This window comes from Acartia tonsa, chromosome 2, assembly GCF_053477335.1.
Source record: "Acartia tonsa isolate MP-2025a chromosome 2, ASM5347733v1, whole genome shotgun sequence".
Lineage (NCBI taxonomy): Eukaryota > Metazoa > Arthropoda > Copepoda > Calanoida > Acartiidae > Acartia > Acartia tonsa.
This window is the reverse complement of record NC_137261.1, coordinates 47382123-47405495: the sequence shown is the minus strand read 5'-3', so window position 1 is coordinate 47405495 and position 23373 is coordinate 47382123. Positions and strand designations below refer to the sequence as shown.

The 23373-nt window shown below is 31.4% G+C and overlaps 2 protein-coding genes across 2 annotated transcripts in view; both read left to right on the top strand.

The window, feature by feature from the left end:
• Positions 1-22564, top strand: part of LOC145312009 (uncharacterized) — a 35934-nt gene extending 13370 nt beyond the window's left edge. Inside the window, exons 2-5 of the mRNA XM_080151094.1 lie at positions 8042-8492; positions 8798-8944; positions 21400-21648; positions 21761-22564. Of these exons, the coding sequence (XP_080007220.1) occupies positions 8042-8492; positions 8798-8944; positions 21400-21648; positions 21761-22219 (1306 nt within the window). The 3' untranslated portion in view covers positions 22220-22564. The remainder of the gene's footprint in view (positions 1-8041; positions 8493-8797; positions 8945-21399; positions 21649-21760) is intronic.
• LOC145312019 (uncharacterized) overlaps positions 1-23373 on the top strand; it is a 201150-nt gene that overhangs the window by 29812 nt on the left and 147965 nt on the right. The window lies entirely within an intron of this gene.

Here is a 23373-nt window from a genome sequence, read left to right as displayed (position 1 = left end):
TTGCAAAACATAGCAAATTCTAGCAATAAGGGTCCCAAACTCAAAAACAAATTTTCAGAGCGATCCGACCACTGGTTCTTGAGATACGGTGACCTGGTGTCCTTGGTACCAACAGTAAGATTTGGGAAATGGTTCGAATCCTTAGTAAATTTGGCTAAGTCCAAAAATATTTTGACGCTTAGTCAAATTTTTGAAGTAAAAATACCCAGGTGACACCAAGCGTACCTACTGAGAGGACACCAGGTCGAAAAAGTGTCAAAGAATTTTTGGACTTAGCCAAATTTACTAAGGATTCGAACCATTTCCCAAATCTTACCTTCAGTACCAAGGACACCAGGTCACCGTATCTCAAGAACCGGTGGTCGGATCGCGCTGTAAATTTGTTTTTGAGTTTGGGACCCTTATTGCAAGAATTTGCTATGTTTTGCAAGAATTTGCTATGTTTTGCAAGAATTTGCTATGTTTTGTAAGAATTTGCTATGTTTTGTTAGAATTTGCTATGTTTTGCAAGAATTAGCTATGTGAAGGACAGAAAAGCTAAGTTTTCCAAGAATTTGCTATGTTTTGTAAGAATTTGCTATGTTTTGCAAGAATTTGCTATGTTTTGCAAGAATTTGCTATGTTTTGTAAGAATTTGCTATGTTTTGCAAGAATTTGCTATATTTTGCAAGAATTTGCTATGTGAAGGACAGAAAAGCTATGTTTTGCAAGAATTTGCTATGTTTTGTAAGAATTTGCAATGTTTTGCAAGAATTTGCTATGTTTTGTAAGAATTTGTTATGTTTTGCAAGAATTTGCTATGTTTTGTAAGAATTTGCTATGTTTTGCAAGAATTTGCTATATTTTGCAAGAATTTGCTATGTGAAGGACAGAAAAGCTATGTTTTGCAAGAATTTGCTATGTTTTGCAAGAATTTGCTATGTTTTGTAAGAATTTGCAATGTTTTGCAAGAATTTGCTATGTTTTGCAAGAATTTGCTATGTTTTGTAAGAATTTGCAATGTTTTGCAAGAATTTGCTATGTTTTGCAAGAATTTGCTATGTTTTGCAAGAATTTGCTATGTTTTGCAAGAATTAGCTATGTTTTGCAAGAATTTGCTATGTTTTGTAAGAATTTGTTATGTTTTGCCAGAATTTGCTATGTTTTGCAAGAATTTGCTATGTGAAGGACAGAAAAGCTAAGTTTTCCAAGAATTTGCTATGTTTTCCAAGAATTTGCTATGTTTTGCAAGAATTTGCTATGTTTTCCAAGAATTTGCTATGTTTTGCAAGAATTTGCTATGTTTTGTAAGAATTTGCTATATTTTGCAAGAATTTGCTATGTGAAGGACAGAAAAGCTATGTTTTGTGAGGTTTTGCTATGTGAAGGACAGAAAAGCTAAGTTTAGCAAGATGAAGGACATAAGCAGCCTTCCTAATGTAAGAATTTGTCAGACAAAGGACATAAGTCACCTTCCTTAAGTTAGATTTTGTTAGATGAAGGACATAAGTAGCCTTCCTTAGATCAATTTCCAGTGACTTCTGTCCTAATTAGGAATGACTTTGTTTTCTTTCCATGATCCGGTTTTTTTATTTGTTGGTTTAACAACTTTAGGGAATTTTTGTTGGTTGGTTTATTAAAAAAAGAGTGTCTAAAAGTTTCAACCAACAGAAGGAATAATATTGTGTATCATCATTGGGGATGTACATAAATTTATCGGCCCATGATCATATCCCTTTAGATCTCTGAATCTTATCCCTGTATATTAATGTTTGATATATAAATTCTACAGAGCAACATAGACGTCAAATTGTGGGGCTAAAGGGGAGTTTACCCCCCTCAATCTTAAAACCCCTAATGTTACAACTCTGAAAAGTTAAAAAAGTTAGATTACACCTCTCAAATATTTAAAACCCCTTATTTTAACAATCCTCAAAATAAAAAGCTTGTACGTCCATCTAGAGCATGATTAAAATTAAAAAATTTATAACAAAATATGTATCATAAAAAGGATATCCTGATCTAATAAAAAATGTGGTTCATATGGTAGCATTTTAATCTTATTAATAGAACACGAATTTTGGTCGCTAGATATTGTACAAGAAAGTTATTTGCAAGGAATTATTACGGAATACATTTTTATTAAATGCTTTTTGGGATCTAAAACATTTACAAAACTTTTTATACTTTCTATGGAAACATCCCATTATTAGATTTTATACTAATTATAAAATTATCAAGAAATCTTTAAGGTTAATTATAAACGCTTTTGAATAATATTTGTGGGCCTAATAAGGGGCCAACACAGCAAACATTAATGTTCTTAATGACACTAAAAATCATTAAACATAGATTATCTTCTAAGATTATAGCTAGCAAGAGTGAGAGAGAACTAAAGATAGGGCATCCCCTCCTCTCCTACTTGCAAGGGAGGGAGGGAACATTGGGCTGTTTATTTCAATAGTCCCCAAAGTTTATCAGTTTATTGTTTTTAGACCCCTGCCTACTTGCCATGTTTTGTTGATTAAAATTAGTGGTTGAAACGTTTGAACATTGAGCTTAATTAACTAATCAACCAAAATTCACTTCAGTCTTTAAAGTTGTTGAGACAAAGAATAAGAATACCGTAATACATAATTTAAAACTTTGGGGACTAGGGAAATAAAAGGCCTCTCTCTTTGCCTTCAATAAGATATTTTAATATTTTCAGGGAGGTTTGATAAAAAGCGCAGCAATTCAACATTTAAGTCTTTAAAAAAATTGAAATAGTGTCCTTTCGAGTGAAAAAGTTTATTTAATGTTTAGATCTATGTTAAAGTTCTTAATAGTGTTAATAGTCATTACTACCAACTAATTATCGCTTGAACAGAGATAGATTTACTGAAGATAATTTTGTACTAAAGATTAAAGTACACATATAGTAAGAAAAATGAAAAGTTATATTTTTTCCTAAAACCATTGTGTGTCCTTTTTTAGTAATAGTTTTATAGAAAATAAATCCCTAATCCCTAATTATCGCCTACAAAGGTCAATTTACCAATTTAAATCTACACTTAAACATTAAATCTATACTTTATTACGTATAAGTTATAGATAGATGCTTTTTTAATGCTGCTTTTACATTATAATATCAAATAATTTATTTTTAGTCTTGTGATAATTGTAATAATAAAAAAGTCAGGTCATAGGTGTTTTATCTATCTATCAATCTTTTTTGTTGATCTATCTATCTATGTATGTAAATTTTTAGAAACACCTTTGAACAATTATGTGAACAAAAGAGAAAATTACGCCTTGAATTAACACAACTAATACAACTTTTACTACGTGCTTTCAAATAAGAGACTTGGAAATTTATGCTTGAAAATCTTTTAACCTATTTTTCAAAGAAAACGAAGTTGCGGGTTTAGTCGTATATTCACAGTAGCTTTTCTCCTATTTCTAGCCCCAGTGGTTTGATTGGTTGGTTCATTAAGTTGAGTGTACACACGTTTGAACCACTAATTGTAATCTACATAAGGGATATTTTTTTGTAACATAATTGGTAATATACATCAATTTATAGAACATTGTCTTATCCCTTTTGAGCCCTGCCATAGCACTTTTTTTGGGGGTGGGGGGAGATTGAATTATTTACCATATATTATACATATCTAAGAAGCTGAATAAAATTTTAGAAAATAAATCTCTGTTTTGGGTTAATTTATTAATTACTAATGTAACTTTGACCTTTTCATATATAAATTATTTTAATGAATAGAAAAAAAAATATTTTTACGACTAATTAAATATGTTTTGAATTCTAATTATCTATTTTTATTCAAAAGTTATAAAATACTAGCGGCTTCGCCCCTAGCCTCTAGGGGCTACACCCTATATAGTTATGGGAAGTCAAATATTCAAAAAAATTATTCTTTGTTTAATTACTCTGTGGTAAAATTAAACCCAGGTTGTGCGCTTTACGCACAAAAATTTTAATTTGTACAAATTAAACCCAAAAATTTCAATTTGTAAAAATTAAACCTAGGTTGTTCACATACACAAAAATTAAAATTAAAAAAAAAAAATATTAAAATTTTTTTTTGTTTTGGGGGGGGAGGATTCATGGGGGCTTCGCCCCATGTTGCAGTGGGGTTTCCCCACCCCAATAACTGTTTTTTGTTTACAAAAATTGTGAAAAATTAAAAATTTTGGAAGTGGCGATTTTTTTATCTTTGGGGGGGTTGGGGTGTCCCACCCCCCAAGAAAAAAGCTTAAAACCACCAGAGGACCAGTAGGTATATTCCCAGAAGGGTAGAGCCCAATTTGATCAGCAGTTACTGAGATTTTACAAAAAATGTAAAAAAAAAAATTTTTGGGGGGTGGTTTTTTTTATTTTTGGGGGGGTTAGACGTGTCCCACCCCCCAAGAAAATAGCCTAAAACCACCACAGGACCAGTAGGTATATTCCCTGAAGAGTAGAATCCGATCGGTTCAGTGGTTACCGAGATCTTAAGGGACAGACAGACAGACGGACAGACAGACGGACAGACGGACAGACATCAAGCTACTTTGTATTATAGATATTAAAAATACTATTTATAAAGATAATTTTAAAATGTGTCTTTTTTAATTTAAAGTCTTTGGGAGAAAATTGAAATTATCCTCGAGTTACATACCCCTACTGTATTAAATAGATAACCAATCTAATTTGGAATAAATCAATTCTAATTAAATAATAATTCGGTGTAAAATAGACTAATTTATTTCAATTATCTATGTAAAAGGAAAAATTTTAAATTTGTCATGGTTAATTATTTTCTTTAAAGGGACTGTGAACGTAAATTTTTCTCATCTTAATATCAAATCTTAACATTATCTCATTCATAATATCTCACAGATAGAGCAAAACGCGCTTTTGTTTGCTTAAAAAACGGCTTTTTCCGACGATTTTTATAAGGTACGGGGAAAGGAAGAAATTTTCCGTATTATATAAAATGTGCATTAAATTGCTTTTTTCTCCCATTATAGCTAAAATTAAACTTTTTCACATAGTTCTAGATTTTTCCTAACAGTTAAGCTAACTTTTAACATAATCCTTGCTTTAATCCAATGTTTAGTTACTTAGAAATTGATAAAATAAGCAATATTTTTTTATTGAAAACCAAATACAATAACAAAGCCAGAAACAGGTTTTTTATTAGTATCCAATCAACTTTAAATGGCCCATCTCTCGCCCACCTTTAATTACAAATTTGTAAATAATAAAGACGCAATATTTCTTTATAAACAGTCTGATAAAAGTGTAAACTAATTCTCCAAAGTGGGTTATTTATTGTTCAACACAATAAAAAAGGATATTATTATTTTATGTAACCTATGAGATTCAACCCTTTGTAGACAGTGAGGTATTTTTTTGTCAATAATACGAATTTAAAATATGTCTTTATTACCTAATTACTACGTTATAAAAAAACGAATTGGCAATTTTATAGCATAAAATAAATCCTTAACAGTAAGTAAATTGTTTCAACTATATATGACACGTTAAATATCCCTACAAACATTATAAGAAACAAAAACGTTCAGATTTTCCCTGTTTTTTCCTTTTTCCCTCCCAAAATACCATAAAATCAAGGCATTATTCCTGGATATTTTTGTGAATAGGACATTTTTGGTTGTTCAGTGTAGTGAAATGTGCTTAGTAAATGTTAAGATTTGATAATCAGATGAGAAATTTTTACGTTCACACTCCCTTTAAGTGAAGGTTTTCTACATTTAGGTTGTGTCCGTATGTCCAATTAAAACAGTTTGACTTTTAGCTTTTCTTCACAGTAACATTTAAATTATACAATTTTATTTTCAAAAAATAGAATAATTACAATGGTAATTCATTCTTAAAATACAATAGCTACTAATTTATCTATTTTTATTTTAATGTTAAATTGTTTCAGATTTAAACAATTATTTTTACTAAAGCGTACACTTTACTATTCTTTCAAATTGTCATAATAAAGTATAAAGTCATTTTTCAAATGATACACTTTTTTCTGCTGTCAGTAAAATACATTTGTGATTATCGCTTTACTGCCCTAATTACATCTAAATAGCTATTATGAGGTTCTCGAGATGGGTTACAATACAATATCGCAAAAAAAACTGTTTTTAAAAAACGCAAATTAGAAATTTTGTGGTACGCTTAGACAGTTTTAATGTTTGGAAAAGGATTTTTCTACTTGTGACATATCCAAATTAACCAAATAATGAGTATTTACAATGCTAAATAATCTAACCAATTGAAAAATTCTCTATCAAAGATTTGCAACCATTTTTGGAGAAAAATGAAAGCATAAATGAACTACAAATTTTTTTCGTTTTCTTGATTTAAACTTTTCAAGCAATAACCCTTTTATTATATTGCTTTATCTTTGTCTTTCTTTCTTTCTCTCTCACATTCTTTCTTAATATAATTCAAAATACCTTTTCCCCAATTATTTTCCCCTTTCAATTCTTTCTTTCAACTATTATGCAGGCGTTTCTCCAAAATAACTTTTTTCAATGGTACTTATTTCTAATGCTTAACTATCCTTTCTTTCGAAAAACAGCCTAGAAATTTCAATTGACCAGGCAAATAAAGAAAATCGTTGCTAATTGTATGAATGCCTGCCTAAGCGTCTTTGTTTTCTATTAAAGTTTTTGATAAGGTAAATCAGTGCAGAATTACAAACTCTTGTACAGGTAGTTTTGTATGGAGGTAGCTGCTATTGCTTGGCCTGAACAAAAACTGTGGAACAATTATAAATATAATTAGTAATTAGCCTAATATACAACTTAAAGCTGAGTTTAACAGTCATATTGTCACATAAGTATAACAGCATGTTTCTTTATAATAAGTAGTTGTAATCCTAATGTGATCCTATGTAGGACACAACCACAAAACCAAACATTGATAGAACTGGTCCTAATTGATTCATATTAGACAATGCAAGGGTGACAACAGTCATGTGAGCAAAGTTTCAACCTAGTCTAGTCGAGCAATTTAGTAACAGACATAAACTAATACAAAGAAATTATTCATTTTAAATATGGATTGTATTGTTTAAGGTATAAAATTGACAATAAAAATCATTCTTAAAAACAACAAGGAAAAAAATAGAACTTAAAACACGTTAGAAATAATTTATTGATGAGATCCAAAGGACGACAAGCCAAGATTATGGGAAAGCTTCGCTTTTTAGAAAAAATGAAACGTCAATTATTCTCTTTGTTAATAAATAATCAGCTTTTCAAGTCCACTTTATATCATGGTTTTAAAAATATAATGCATTTATTTAATACTAGCAGCTGTGCCCCTAACATCTAGGGACATAAACCTAAAATATTAAATATACTAAAACCATTCCGGGAACTATTTGAAGACTCCCTAAAATTTGAAACCTAACCGGTTCAGTAGTTATCGAAATCTTAGTTACAGACAAAAGACTTACTACTTCACATAATAAGATATTCATAGCAGCGGAGCCTTTCTTTTAAGATTTAGAAAATCCGTCTGTCCGCTAGGAAAACTAATCATTGTAATAAAAAAAGCTTTTACTTAGTTGAATGTTTTTATTCATGATTTATTTATGATTAGGTGAATTATTTGACAATAGAAAACCTTGATTCCAGTGCTGCATTAAATCTAAACTTTAATTGACAACCTTGAATTTTTATTGCATGTAGATTGATGGCTGCAAAAAAATGTATCATTAAGATTTATCTTTGCCCTGTAATAATACAAATATCTATCTATCCATCTATCTTAACATCCATCCATCTATCTATCTGTCTATCTGTAAAGTAATGGCTTGCAAGCAAAAAGCATTGGATTGACAGATTTTCCAAACCAATGATAGATTGATTTGTAATGATAATAATTTATTTTCTAATACAGATTTGTTAATAATTAGTTGGACTAGATTAACTTAAAGGATTTTTTAGCAGCGAGGCTTCTTTATATTGATTTTAACATGTCAGTCTATACTTTTACATATATATTTCAACATACCATTGTTCAAATTATTATACATTTACATATTTTCAGGGCTTCAGTAGCTGGGCCCCCAGCCGTCAGCATGGGGGTAAGTGACCCCCAGGAAGGTGGAATGATTAGCCGCGGGGGCAGCGGGGACCAATCACCCCCAGCCCTTATTCCCTCATCTCAAGATCTGTGCACCCCAAGGACAACTGCGACCAAGGCATCGAGACCATTTTTAATTTCCAATATTATGGGCCTGCAGGAGGAGCGCAGGGAACATTCTCAAGGGGGTGGACATGTCTCTCCTCAGCCATCACCTTCCCCCACCCTCCCCATGCATCCCCACCACCATCTAGGCCATCAATTGTCCCCCCATTCCTCCCACCCCTCACAACATGGTGTTGGGGGGATGGGAGGGGAGGATGATGGTGGTATGGGGGGAGAAGATTCGCCAGGGCATTCCCCCGGCCCAGATTCTGACTCGGAACTTGCAGGGGATGAAGATTCTTTAGCCAAGGTATATAAATCAAAAATAGATAAGGACAGATTAGAAGGTAGATATATAGTTAAATTGCTGTAAAATGTACAGGAAAAAATGGACTTCTAGGAACATACATACAGCAAGATTTTAAAAAAGGTATCCAGAACCTAGGACATCCGATACAAACAAATCGATGGACATGTTATTTGTCAATGTTATATTTAGTAGATGAATAATAAGAGAAACACAAGTAGTTGAAAAGCATACACACAGACAGACGAATATAATAGTATTTATTTAACATGTAGAACATATCTTTATTTAAAAAAACTTTTTTGCAGATGCGAAAGCAACGACGGTACCGTACCACATTCACCTCTTTCCAGTTAGAAGAATTAGAAAAAGCATTTTCCAGAACTCATTACCCCGATGTTTTCACCAGAGAGGAACTGGCGGTCAAAATAGGTCTTACAGAGGCTAGAATACAGGTAAACCCTTCAGCATAATATAATATATTCCAGTATGGCTTCGAAACCAATTAATATCCGTTGGATTAGAACCGGGTCTCACCCATACTGAAATATAAATTTCCCACGAATGTTTAAATACAAAGCTTAAAAGAACCAGTTTTGTTTAGCTCTGAATTTATGCCCAATAGGTCTAACTAAAACTGGTTTTAATCTCATAATTTTTCCTTTTGATATACGTGGAAAGCTGTCTATAATACGATGCCATAAATGACTCTATTCCATATTAGGTACACAGTTCTCCAAATGATCGATTGTTTTAAGACCTCAGGGCATTAAAACTGCACACGTTGCTTTATCATCCAAATTATTAGAAAAAGTAACATCCAACAGACAAACATTTGATTGCACGATCCTTGTCTAGAAGTCCTAAGTGTGTATGAAATAAGTTTCGCCTGTTTATAGGCCAAGACATACCTCCTACTCTTTTTCTATGAGTATCGTGCGACAAACATTGCAAAACAGTAGGTACTCTTTTATAGTCTCTAGTATGCTAGTGAAATAAAAAATGTATTAAAAATTAGGGAAAAAATTAGTTATCTACCTTTTTAATAATATAGCCTCATAAAATTGGTGTAAAATATAATTTTTCATCACGAGAAGAGGGGAGAGAAAGAAGACTAATTATTTCTGGCCATAATGAAAAATTATTTAGCCATAAATACTTTATTTCTAATCAAAGCCTCATAAAAATTGGCCATAAAAGGGATAGGAAAGTTTAGTAGAACCGAACAATTTCTTATTTATTTAGTATAGAATAAAACCAAATGTTTTTTTTTTTGTAGATATTTTTAACTTTTGAGGGAATGATAAGTTTTTTTAAAATCTTCTTTTCCTAAATTTCTTTGTCTAAACTAAAACATCTTTTTAGATAAACCATCCCTATTTTAATTTGGTGGGGAGGGGGGGGGGGTTGTCTGACCATCCCCCATACATTGGTCTGAAATTAGTCTTAATGAACCTAACTACTGACATCATTAAGAACAAAACATTGAGTGCTGAAACTGAATAAGTATTTAGAAATACAAAAAATAGACATAAGCAAAAATCTAAAAGGAATAAGACAATAGCCCATAAATTAATGGACATCCCTAATGGACATACACAAAATTAGATTACGATTAGTGGTTGAAACATTTGGACACTAATAAACAAACCAATTAAAATTCAATAAAAGTTCGCAAAGTTGTTAAGCCAACAAATAAGAAAACGTTATTATAAAACTTTAAGGACTAGTGTAATAAACAACCCAATGCCCTCTCCCTACCTAGGCATAGATCAGTCAACAGTAATGCATAGTAAAGATTTAACTTTTCGACCATTAATTTGTGCATAAATCTGACCAAAAGTTATTCAGTAGTTTATAGGAGTATTTATTCCTGTTTCATTTTGGAGGAGTATTTTTAAATGAAGTGAGATAAATAGAGAGCAAGAGAGAGAGAGAGAGTGAGAGATAGAACAAGTAGGGCGACTAAAGGCCTTTTAGCAGACGATAATTAAAGGGGGGTGGGACATTGAATCAAATTAGGCTCGCTATGAAAGTGGAGGTGGGAGGGGGGGGGGGTCTGGTTAGGCCTAGTTTAACAAGATGCTTATCAGCCTCCCCCCCCCCTCTACCCAAACCACTAATTGTTTGTTCATAATTAGTTTTAGTTTATAGCGGATAGATAGATAGATACATAATTAGGTAGCCAGATATAGATAGATAGATATACAATTAGGCAGCCAGATATAGATAGATAGATATACAATTAGATAGCCAGATATAGATAGATAGATATACAATTAGGTAGCCAGATATAGATAGATAGATATACAATTAGGTAGCCAGATATAGATAGATAGATATACAATTAGGTAGCCAGATATAGATAGATAGATATACAATTAGGTAGCCAGATATAGATAAATAGATATACAATTGGATAGATAGCCATTTTGAATGTTTCTTAATTTCATTTAAATATCTTATTATATTTACACTATAAAGGAGAAACATATCAGTTCAGCAGTTACTAGGATCCTTCGGCACACCCAAATAGACAGACATCCTGTTGTATAAGAATAGCTAAAAAAATAACATGAACAATATTTTGTTTTATAAAAACGTTCCATTTATATTAATGGTTATCAGTATATTTTCGGCTCTTAGTGTCTGTTTAAATGTTTCTTGGTCAATTCAAATCATGGATACAGGGTTGAACAATCAAAGATAATAAAATATATATTCATAAAGTTATAACGTTTTAATAAGGTGTAGTTTTAATTTAAAATTAAAATTGGCCAAAATTTGCTTTAAAAAATTTACAATGAATTTGTCAAAAATACTTCTTCTGTAGATTAAAATTGTTGTTTGAACTTTTGACCACTTCTAGTCTGGAATTAACCGCTCACAACTCAATATAGTTTGTGTCAACGAATAAGATGAAGTGGCTATAAAACTTTGGTTACCAGTGCCATTTACAGTCCAATTTTCCCTACCTCCCTTGTCCTTGTTAAGCTTTGATGATTCAAAGTGTATAGATAAATTAAAAGCGCTAATGTTCTTTATAATAAGACCACAAACTTTAGAAAGAAATAACAATTTTAAAATCATTAAAATCTTTAATTACTTAATCAAGTTTTTTGGTTTTGATGAAAATCAGCTGATTTCTAAGGCATTTAAATATATATTATAATGACATAACATTAGCAGGTTGATTATAGCTGAAACTCTACAGTTCTACCATTATACAAATCAATTCTAGAAACCAATGGAAAAATCTTTCAAAACTCACACACAAACAATTTCTTTTCCCCAAAGCGTTTTTAATTTACCCCCTCAAAAAATTAACCAACTTTTGTTATAAACAACAATAACTAGAGATACAGGGATAAGGAAATGGAAGAAAATAATTACAAATAGAATTGTAATTTGTCTTGTATGTTTTAAACCTGCAATTTTTTTTTTGTGGAAACCAGCTGAAGTCTATAAACTATATTTCCATTATGGCTTCGAAACCTATTTATATCCGTTGGATTACAACCGGTTCTCAGCCATATACTGTAAAATCATGTATAGCATCGTATTACAAACAATTTTCACGAATATTAAAATAAAAATCATAAAATTAAGACCAGTTTTGTTGGCCCAGTACTTCAGTCCCTCGGGTCTAACAAAACTTGTTTTAATCAAAAAAAATTCTTTTTAATATCCACAAAAAGCTGTCTATAATACGATGCGATAAATTACTTTTATTTTTTTTTTCATTATTCTTTATTTATAACCATATTACTGACGCTTATATTCTCATTCTTTCCCAATTAAAGCGCTGTAGCACCCCCCCGCCCCTCCTCCCCCCTCCCTGCACACAAAGTTGGGTAGTAAATAGCCCTGAGCGGATAGCCAATTAATAACATTCAACTAATATACAATATACCCGCTACCATAGGCGTCCAAGGGGGGGGGGGGGTAATGGGCCATTTGGCACCCCCAAAATTTTGTGAACAATACCCCCCCAAAAAAAAATTACACCTACCTTGGGGGTGCCGTAGGCACCCCCAACGATTTTGGGGGGGGTATTTACCCCCCCCAATGACGTATGAAATCTGAAGCTATAGTCAAATAAACCTTACTTACTACTTTATGTTATAAGATAGTACTTATTAACTTAATAGATTAGGTAGGTGCTTTTTTTACATAATTAAATTATCCCCCCCAAAAATTTTACCCCCAGGGTAAATTAGTTTGGGGGGGGTAATTACCCCCCCCCCAACAGATTTGGGGGGAGTATTTACCCCCCCCAACAGACTTTAGGGGGGGTAATTACCCCCCCCAATCAAATTTTACCCCCAGGGTAAAAATTTTGGGGGGGGTAAAAAAAAATTTCGGCGCGCTTCGCGCGCCATTTTACCCCCCCCAAACACGAATTACCCCCCCCCCAAAAAAAAGCTTGGATGCCCCTGCCCGCTACCTAACTATACTAGAGAGGGATACATATTTTTATAAACAGATTAAAAATTTATCATTCAGGCGTAATAATTGGAAGAAAAATTAATCATCCCCCAAATTTTCTCTGCACTACACCTTTTTATTGGGCTGAAGGTTATTTATGTGAAAATTTATTTCTTTTATATTGCTTTCTTTTGAAGGAAAGGGGTATTTTTGGTAATTTTTCAAAGAAAATGTCTATGGGGTTAAAGAGGCAGGGTTTTAGATATTAAATTAGTGGGGGGGGGGGGGTAAAAAGTGATCCACATTCAAAATAATAGAATAATAAACCAGTCTTTCCTTCTTATATAGAAAACTAATTTAAACCATATTAAAATCAATTAAAATTTAATAATATACATACATATTACTATGAAAGAAGTAAAACAAAAAGTTAAATGATTTTAATTATTCTAAGGCAGTTGAAATTTCTAACTTCTTCTATCATAAGTTGGTGTTGCTCAATTTTATCAAGGTTTTTTTTATAGTAGATTTTAGATATTTAGCAAAGAAAGTCTTAGAATTATCGATGGTGGTATTCGGTAAATAAACCAAGAATAAAAAAAAAACTTTTTAAACATTGAATGACTTCAAATATACTGTTAAAATTAGTTTAATATTACATAACTAGAATGAATAGATGCAACTCTACATCATGCAATTTAGGACTCCTAAACAAAGGTGTTTTAATGAATTGGTTGATTATCAGTTAATTCAGTACGTAATGCATGATGTGTTATAGTTCGGAGCCTTTTTAGGTGCGAAAAAAGCTATGCAACCTCTTAATATCCTTTAAAAAAACATGAAACTTATTGAATCCACAAAAAAAACTTGCAATAAAATCGCAACACCAACTCACAATCCACATTCATGGGAAAAATAAAAATTCAAATATGAATTGGTTCTTATATTTATATATTAACATCATAACAATAGAATTACAACCTTATCTTACTTGTGAACATAATGTGATTTCATCATAACAATATGGTTAAGGAAACCAATCCGTGAAAAGGTGTAATTTGTGCTCTGAATCTATTTTTATAAACTTTTCCCTAGATTTTTATCCTCAGGCTTTTCCACCAGGGATTATTGGATAGTGAGACTTGGCCTTTAACTTTTCTGCCAATCAAAAATGATTAGTTTCTTACAAATTTATGGACTCATTCATTTTAAAAAAAGAAATTATAGTAGGTTTGTTATTTAAAAAGAAAATATAATTGGTTTTAATAATGATTATTTTTTATTTGCTAAAATATTTCTTTTGCTTCATGTCTGATGCTTAATCCCTATATTTCTTATAGTTGGGTTTAAATATTTTTGTTTCTTTTTACTTTTTACATGATTTATGAGAGATACAAACATGATAATAATTAAATACATTTAAAATTTATAAATAAAAGTACTTTTTTAATAATGCTAACCTATAATTAAAATTGGTCATTTGGCTTAGATTTTTGTTTGATTATAGCGATAAATTATGCTTGGCAGTTTACGTTATTTCATTAAAAATATTTGGTCATATTTGGTCAAGCACAAATAGTTACAATTATTATTATTATATTATGAAAAATACTCAACATTGATCATGTAGTTTAGAGAAGGGGAGAAATAAATTTTTGGTTAAAAAAGATATAAAAGCAGAAGAATTATTATAGTAAAAAAGAATATATATTTCTAGTATGGCCTTAAAAACAGGTTTTCATCTTATAATTTTTCATTTTATTTCTGCGGAAAGCTGTCTATAATACGATTTGATAAATAACTGATATACTTACATATGCCTACATATAAAGCTAAAAGACATGAATTGTAAGAGGAGTAAAAGGCAATTCTTAAATTTACAGGATTGTTAGGTCTAAAAATTATTATGGAAAGAAGGGAAACATAAAAGGAAGGGAAAGGTATTAATTAACATCAAATTAGATGGCTTAATTTAATTTTCCTTTTATAGGAGCTAGGGTACTCTTAAACTTTCTGCATAATACGTCGCGTTAAATTTTATTTTACATTAGAAAATCATTGTAATGACTAGTTCATTAAGAAGTTATTTCAAAACAATTTTTCTTTTCTTATTTATTATTTTGAGAATTGTTGTCAATTTAGGTTGTTATTTCCCTGTCATTTATTGGTCAGTTTGTTCATTCAGAAGGAGTAGGGGATGGGTAAAGGGGGGTATGGTGGGATAGTTATTTTAGCCCGCTAAAAATTAAACTTTATTAAAGTACATGATAATCCTGTGTAAGATCCATAAGTAATAATAAATCCATTATTTTAAGGCACTAAGTTACACTAGAACAAAATCATCCTTGTTGTATTATACTTAAATGACAACTATGAGATGTGCATTTTAATTATAGAAAAGCATATGACACACACACACACTCACACACACACACTCACACACACACACACTCACATCAGTAATTAAAAATAAAGGGAAGCTCTTTACAAAAAAATTATTAACTTTCAATAAAGTTAAATTTCAAAACCATAGTGGCTCTATTATAGTCTTTAGACCCATGCAACGAAATTTACAAAGCTTCCGTGATAAGCTCACCTTATGGACATACTATAAAATATGCCAGATTGTTTATCTTTGTTTCTTTCTGTCTGTAGTAAAAGATTTCGCTAACCATCATATTGATTGGTCTCTACTTTATATTAAAGAGTATTTTTCTCGTTTTGGTGATGGTTTCTCTTTAAGATTTCTTTAAATGTCTGTAGGGGCGTAGCTGCTGGTAGGAATACAATTATCAGTAGTTTCTTTTATAAAAAGGTGGGGGGGGGGGGGAGTTAAAATAGAGAGACAATTAAATGTCTAGTATGATATTATTATTGCTTCACAAACACAATAATTATCAGGATAATTACCTTTTTAAACAGGACTTGATACAATTAGATTATTTTAACTTAATTGATATTAATAAGGAAATATTTCTCTCTCTCTCTTCCCTCTCTCTCTCTTCTTTTTCTCTCTCTCTCTCTCTCTCTCTCTTTCTCTCTCTCTCTCTCTCTATCTCTCATTTTCTCTCTCTCTCTTTCTCTCTCTCTTTCTCTCTCTTCTTTTTCTCTCTCTCTCTCTCTCTCTCTCTCTTTCTCTCTCTCTCTCTCTCTCTTCTTTTTCTCTCTCTCTCTCTCTCTCTCTCTCTTTCTCTCTCTCTCTCTCTCTATCTCTCATTTTCTCTCTCTCTCTTTCTCTCTCTCTTTCTCTCTTTCTCTCTCCCTCTCTCTCTCTCTCTCTCTTTCTCTCCCTTTCTCTCTCTCTCTCTCTCTCTTTCTCTCTCTCTCTCTCTCGCTCTCTCTCTCTCTCTCATAAATTCATCTCAATTCATCTATCTTTCTTTTTGCCTCACTATTTATCCATGTTTTTCCTTTCTTTGTATACTTGATATAAAATTTCTCTATAACACTATCTACAATTGCCTATCTATCTATTTATCCTGTAACTATCCCCTTGTCCCTTTCCTTTTTAATAACTTCCTGTCTAATCAAACTTTAAGTCCAATTGTGACCAAATTAGTACTCATACATTGTAGCAGTATTAGTCTTTCCAGCACAGCTGAAAAATCGTGTATCGTATTAAATTATATCCAGCTTTCTACAAATATATAAATGTACAACATATATCCGCGGAAAACTGTTAAGTGTTTATAATACGATGCGATAAATAATTATTAATTTTTTTTAAATTTTATCCTAAAATTTAAATATAAGGTCTAGGAAAGAATATTTTTCATTTTTTTTTATATTTGTAAATTTTAGAGATACTTGAATAGAGTTTCATATAACCAACCCTTTAATAGGTCAACACTGTGTAAGTCCTAATAAGATTGATAATATTAAATTTTGCCTTGAAATATTTTTAATGTCACGAGATTAAATATCATCATTTATGATTAAATACATAACATTTTTTTTGCTAATTGACCATTTGCTTATTATGTTGTTTTGGAGAAACGTGCATCCTAATATTCGGTCACGAAATCCATAAATTTAAACACAATCACAAAACAAATAACATTCACAAATTGTCAGCAATTGCTTGCCCCACGGAGGGAATAGAACTATGGTACTCAAAATAATCCACATACTTTCTTCTCCCTAAAATTTAAGAAATCAATTTTATTTTAAGATAGAGGGATAAGGTTAAGCTATTATATAATCTCCTATCCCAATATCCTTGAACAATTGTCATTAATATTTACTTGAATTAGGGTTATTTAGTACTTTAATTTAGGCTAATTTTCATATTTTTGTAAGTTTAGGTGAAATAGTAGAAAGATAAAGGGAGAGAGATAGAAAATTAGAAATAGAAATAAATGCTTAAGTAATAAGTATAACAACTACCTGGTTCCAGTGGTGGGGACCTTTTTTCGTCCGTTAGCAAATTGCTTTCTGCTCTTTTGTAGCGACTTGACTGTGTTAATATTTCTGACGCTGTTGGCTGATATTTAAAGACCCAATTGAAAGATGGATGGTTAAAAAACAGAGAAATTTGAAAGATGTAAAAAAAATTAAAGACTTATTTTCACTTTATCTATTAATAATTCTAATCAATACTTTAATTGGTTTAACATGTGTTTCATTCATAAAGTAACTAATCTAATTTGTAAACTTAAGATTATTAAAAAAGGGTATTTTGTGAAAGTAAGCTTTATAAGGAATTACTTTTTTCAAATTAGGAAAATATCGATAAAATACGTAAAAGTTTGTTCAAAAGAAAAGTGTACAAATGTTTCAACCAATTTTTATAATCTACAGAAGAGGTAAGTTTGTGTTTAATAGATAGGTATGTACACCAATTTATCGGCCATTGTCTTATCCCTTTAGATCCATGGAAATAGTTACATTTCTTTTAAAGAATTTGTAAGAATTTAATTTTGGCCAAGTTTAACTCACTGTGAAGGGGGACACTAATTAAAGGGTCTTTGAAATAAAATTTTATTTTCAGGATATTTTTTCCCATAGCATTACAGCACAATTTAAGCTTGCTAGCTTGTTAATGTTCTGTGATTATAGTTTGAGTATTTCACTTTTTTGAACCAGCTTCCTAATTGTAATTAAGTCACTGGCTTGACTGACATCTGCTGTAATTAAATTCAATTAATCAGATTTTGTTTTATTATTTTTTTTTTGTAAAATATGGAACTAAAATTAGTGATACGTGTGTGTGTGTGTGTGTGTGTGTGTGTGTGTGTATGTGTGTGTGTGTGAATGTGTGTTATATTATTATAGTTTCCTGTAGACTTAGGGACATAGATATACATAGCTTAGCACCTAAAGCAAGCTCTTTTGCCTACAATTAGATTGAAAGTCCTTAAAATGAGGCTTATTTTTCTTTGTGGTAGCGCTATAGTATGATATTTTTATAATAAGATTTAGGAAACCATAATCTTTTGGCTTTGGTCATTTTTATTTTGTTAAAAAATTGATTCATGATAGATTCTTTTTTTCTTTGAGAACATAAACAAATTCAGTTGAATTGTAGGCCAGGTGAAGAAATATAATATAATTTCACATTATTCCACATTAAAAGAATGAACTTTATAGTAGCTAAGGATTATCAAAGGAATAGGAAACAATTTTATAATAAACTTTTCCTTGTTTCATTTGTACTTTTTTTTAAACACAGACAGATACTTTGGAAAAAATGAATAGTAGCCAAAAGAAAAAAATCACGAGGAAAATGATATCCTATTGTAGTAAGTAGTAAGGTTTTTATTTGCCGCTTAAGATTCGAAAACTACTGAACCGTTTGAGTTCTCCATTTCAAAGAAGCCTTTCAAAAGTTCCAGGATGGTTAAGGGCAATCTAAATTATAGATTTAAGTCTTGGGATGACTTTAGGTTTTTATCTACTTTCTTTACCCAATTCTAGAGCTCCTAGACGCTAGGAGCTGAGCTGCTAGTTATTTATATAAAGTTGAGTAAATTTTTTTCTTTTTTTTTCCAACAGAACAACTTACTATAAATAAATCTTTGGCTGTTCAATTTTCCTATTTAATTTGGAGTTAACCTATCCCTATCCTTGCCTAGAACCAATTATACTGAAATTAACTGTAATTAGTCAAATCTTTCCTCCTCCTCTCTTTCTCTCTCTCTCTCTCTCTCTCTCTCTCTCTCTCTCTCTCTCTCTCTCTCTCTCTCTCTCTCTCTCTCTCTCTCTCTCTCTCTCTCTCTCTCTCTCTCTCTCTCTCTCTCTCTCTCTCTCTCTCTCTCTCTCTCTCTCTCTCTCTCTCTCTCTTCTCTCTCTCTCTCTCTCTCTCTCTCTCTCTCTCTCTCTCTCTCTCTCTCTCTCTCTCTCTCCTCTCTTTCTCTCTCTCTCTTTCTCTCTTGTCTCTCTATATTTTTTCTCCTATTTAGTATTTCTATTTTTTTCTTTTTGATTAAAACTTTAAAAATTCTCTTTTATTATGTTTGCTTTTATTCTTTCTTTAAAATCTTAAAACTGATTTTAAAACTATGTAGATGCATACATGATACCAACGTATAGAATGTAGTGGCTTCAGGCCAATGATAAATAATTACAATTATCTCAATTAAACCATTAAATTTTATTGTCTTTTATTCTACAAAATTGCTCGAAATTCAGACTAGAGTTTTTTATCTGTGTTTAAAAAAGGGAAATATTTTCATTTTTAAAGAAAAATAGCAGTTTACGAAATCGTACTAGACAGATACATGCATACAGACAGACGAGCATCCTATTACTCCATTGTCTAGGATTAATAATAGTTTTCACCATCCCAAAAAAATAATTATAGCTTACATTGTTTGATATAATTTGTATTTTTATTACTCGATAATGAGTATATTAGTGTATATTAGTATGTCGTGTTCTACCTTGATTATATAATTATTAGACGTAATTAATTTGGTTACAGGGTGTACTAAAAAAAGAAGAATCTTTTTAAAACAAGGGTAGCAACATTTCCTAAAGCGAAGTTTAACAAAAATGATGTCCAAAATTATAAATTGCTTAAAAACATGATGCTAAATATGGTATTTATGACATTATAATTGATTATAGAAATGTTTTGTTTATCATGAAGAGTTGATATGTTTAAGATACTTTTAACATGCCTAAACTTATAAATTGACTGACGTAAAAACTCTCCCTTTTTATGTGGAAAAGCAGCGCTTTTAAAGAGCTGTAGCAAGGGAAAAATATAACATAATAAAATGTTATAACTATGTTGCTTTGTTTCAAATCTTATTTCAATTACAAACTCATTTAGCTCATTAAGCAGGGCCTTAATTAATTTAAAGCTAAGATCAAAACTTTTGATATTGTTACATTTAGCCTGAGATAACCATTTATACACATCAATAGATAGATATAGACTTTAACAGTTTAGCGGATGAAATGGGTACTCCTATCTTAAATAGATGTTATTGCATAAACTTTATTTTAAAACAAATGAAAATTATAAAATGATAAAAAAAAATTATATCTACATATTTGTAAACCCATAAAATGAACACAAATTAAAAAGTATTTACTTACATCTTGAGTGTATAAGTAAGTGTGATTCTTTGTTTTTCCTTACTTAAAATGTTGCAGTAATGGATGTATTATTATTTGGATCCTACACAGGATTATCATGTACTTTATTTAAAGTGAACCTTGTTGTTGGCTAAAATAACGATACTCCCATCTACCAACTTTACCCCATACCTTTCTCTCCTACTGGATGAACGAAATTACCAATAACAACGTCCATAATAGCAACCTAAATTAACGACAATTTTTTCCCTGTTATAATATCAACGTATATTCTAGATCCATTGGTTGTAGTACACTTGAATTATTTATCATCCTAAAATTAGCCGTAATGGTTAGTTTTATTCAAACTTGAAATAGTTTTAATTGAACATTAAAACAAAGAAAAAAATTCCACCCTCTCGACTAGCTAAGAAAGATAGATAAATAGATAGATTGCCTGATGATTTATTATGGTAAGTAGAAGAAAATTAATCATCGTTATAATTACTCATATTCTAGTTCAACAAATAGTCTACAGGGCTACTAAAAATAGTATCCAATAAGACAAAATATAAGTAAAGCAGTTAAAAGTTTAAAAGCATATTATTGTCATCACCATTCTAAAAGTCAAATTCAGTCAATAATTAAGATTTTAGGAATTGTCAAAGAAAAGCGTTAATGTTTATACCTAATTTTAAGTTATCATCATGCAATATTTAAAAATTGATTCCTATATCAATAACAGTTAGCGCTATCTAGACGGACAATAAATGCATGTAACACCCTGTATTATATATGTTAGAAGAACATACAAAGGTACGCCCCAAAGCTATATTCATCCAGTTAACTTTTTTAGTTGATAAACGGTCACTAAAAGATTTTTATTTATTTTCATTTATCGTTTTTAGATTTATTAATAAATAAACTGATAAATTTTCTTATTGTATTTTCATTTCAGGTTTGGTTTCAAAATCGACGGGCCAAATGGCGAAAACAGGAAAAAGTTGGACCGAACGGTCACCCTTACAGTCCCTACGGGCCGCCACCTGGACTAGCCCTTGGTCCTGGGGGTCCAATGGGCGCCCTACCTGCCACCCATGGTGGCCCATTTTCAACATTGGGATTCATGGCTGGAGGTCCTAGAAAACCTTTTGATGGACCTGGAAGTCCTCTGGTACCCTCCAAGATGCCTGGATCTTTCATGCAGGTTAAAACCATTTTCTAGACTGTTTCTACGATCCTAATAAACACTCATTTTAACTTTTTTTCTAAATTAATGAATATCTAATTTTCAATAATGATTAATTTTCTTTTTACAGGATCCATCCTCTCCCCCTGGTCTTCACCATCTATTAGCTGGATCTCGTGGTGCTGGTCACCCACTGTTACCCCAGCTCCGCCACCCATTCATCCATCCATCCCTGTACCCTGCCCTGGCATCATTAGGAGCCGGTAACCCAGGTCAACCTCCAATGCCTCCAGTCTCCCTTCCAGGCCCACCAGGTTATCCACCATCGATGGCCAGTTTCCATTCAGTGTTGGCGTCCCTGTCCGCGTACAGGCCACCAATGTCGTCTTCCCCGTCAGAGCTACAAGCAGACTACGCGGCATTGTTGCGCGTCGCAAGTTTACAACATCCTCCCCGGTCGCCAACTGAGTCTACATCCTCGGAGGACATGAAGGCCAGGTTTGAGTCCAGTGCACTTGAACTGCGCAACAAGGCACGTGAATTCGAACTAAAACAGGAGGTACAAGACGTTCCTCCTTCCGAAATTTAATTGTGATTTAATTTTTTTAAAGACATGATTTGAATGTTAAAAAGCCATCCTTAAGTTTCAACTACATCCCCTATACACAAATTAGTTAGATTAGAGATTGATTATTACATGAGAAAGACACTGCTAGCTAATTGTGATGTTTTGGACCATTTGTGAAAATAATGAATGTCAAATTACCGTGATCAACTTCCACTAATTAGTTAAATAAAGTTCCAGGGACGAGGGGAAGTATTTGTAGAAAACAAAACAGAAAAAAAAGAATATAGATATTGCGAACTTTCAGAAGCAGCTTATAGTTCCCATAAAAAATGACGTCATACAATACAAATGACCAATTATAAGCTAGTATACATTTGTAATTGACTAATTGTAAAATGTGTATAGTTCTATTATTGTATAACGCCTTTTTTTGAAAACATTATAGGCTGCTTCGAACTTTCAGTAAACTTACTAAAAATACAATTCCATTATTTGCTTGTTCATTAAAGCTACAAGCCTTTCGGTCAAATTCCCAATTTAATAAATATATAAACGATTGCAATAATCTCAAATGCAAATGTTTAGACTAATTATTAAATAAAAATGTGAAATATTTGAAAATGTAACTAATTTTATAGAATCTATAAAAACTGTGATATATATTAATTATAAAAGTAGTGTTGTTAACTTATGTAAAAAAATTGTTTTCTTTTAATGAAAATCTACGGTGATAAAAACGCCTTTTTAAATGAGTCCGTCCATGACCAGTTAAATAAAATTAGAAAAAATCTTCTATTATTGATCTCTTTACAAAAATAAACCATGTTTATGGTATTTGAACTAATCTTGAATTGTTATTGTTGTTATTAATATCTTAGTAATGTAATATCATTCATTTTGGAATAGATTATGAGCTAATACATTTACGTTGTTTATTTAACATTCTACTCTAAAACCTGCACGGACAAATACCTAGACTCCATGTCATTTATAGACTAATTTAGGTTGCTAACATGGAAATCATTCATTTGTCAGTTCGTTCATCCAGTAGGAGGGGAAGGGGTTAGAGTAAATAAGTGGATGGAGGTATTTTTATTTTAGCCAGCTACAAGTTTCACTTTATTAGAGAACATGACGTGGATGGGGGTAGAGGTTGTTATTTTCAACCACTTCGA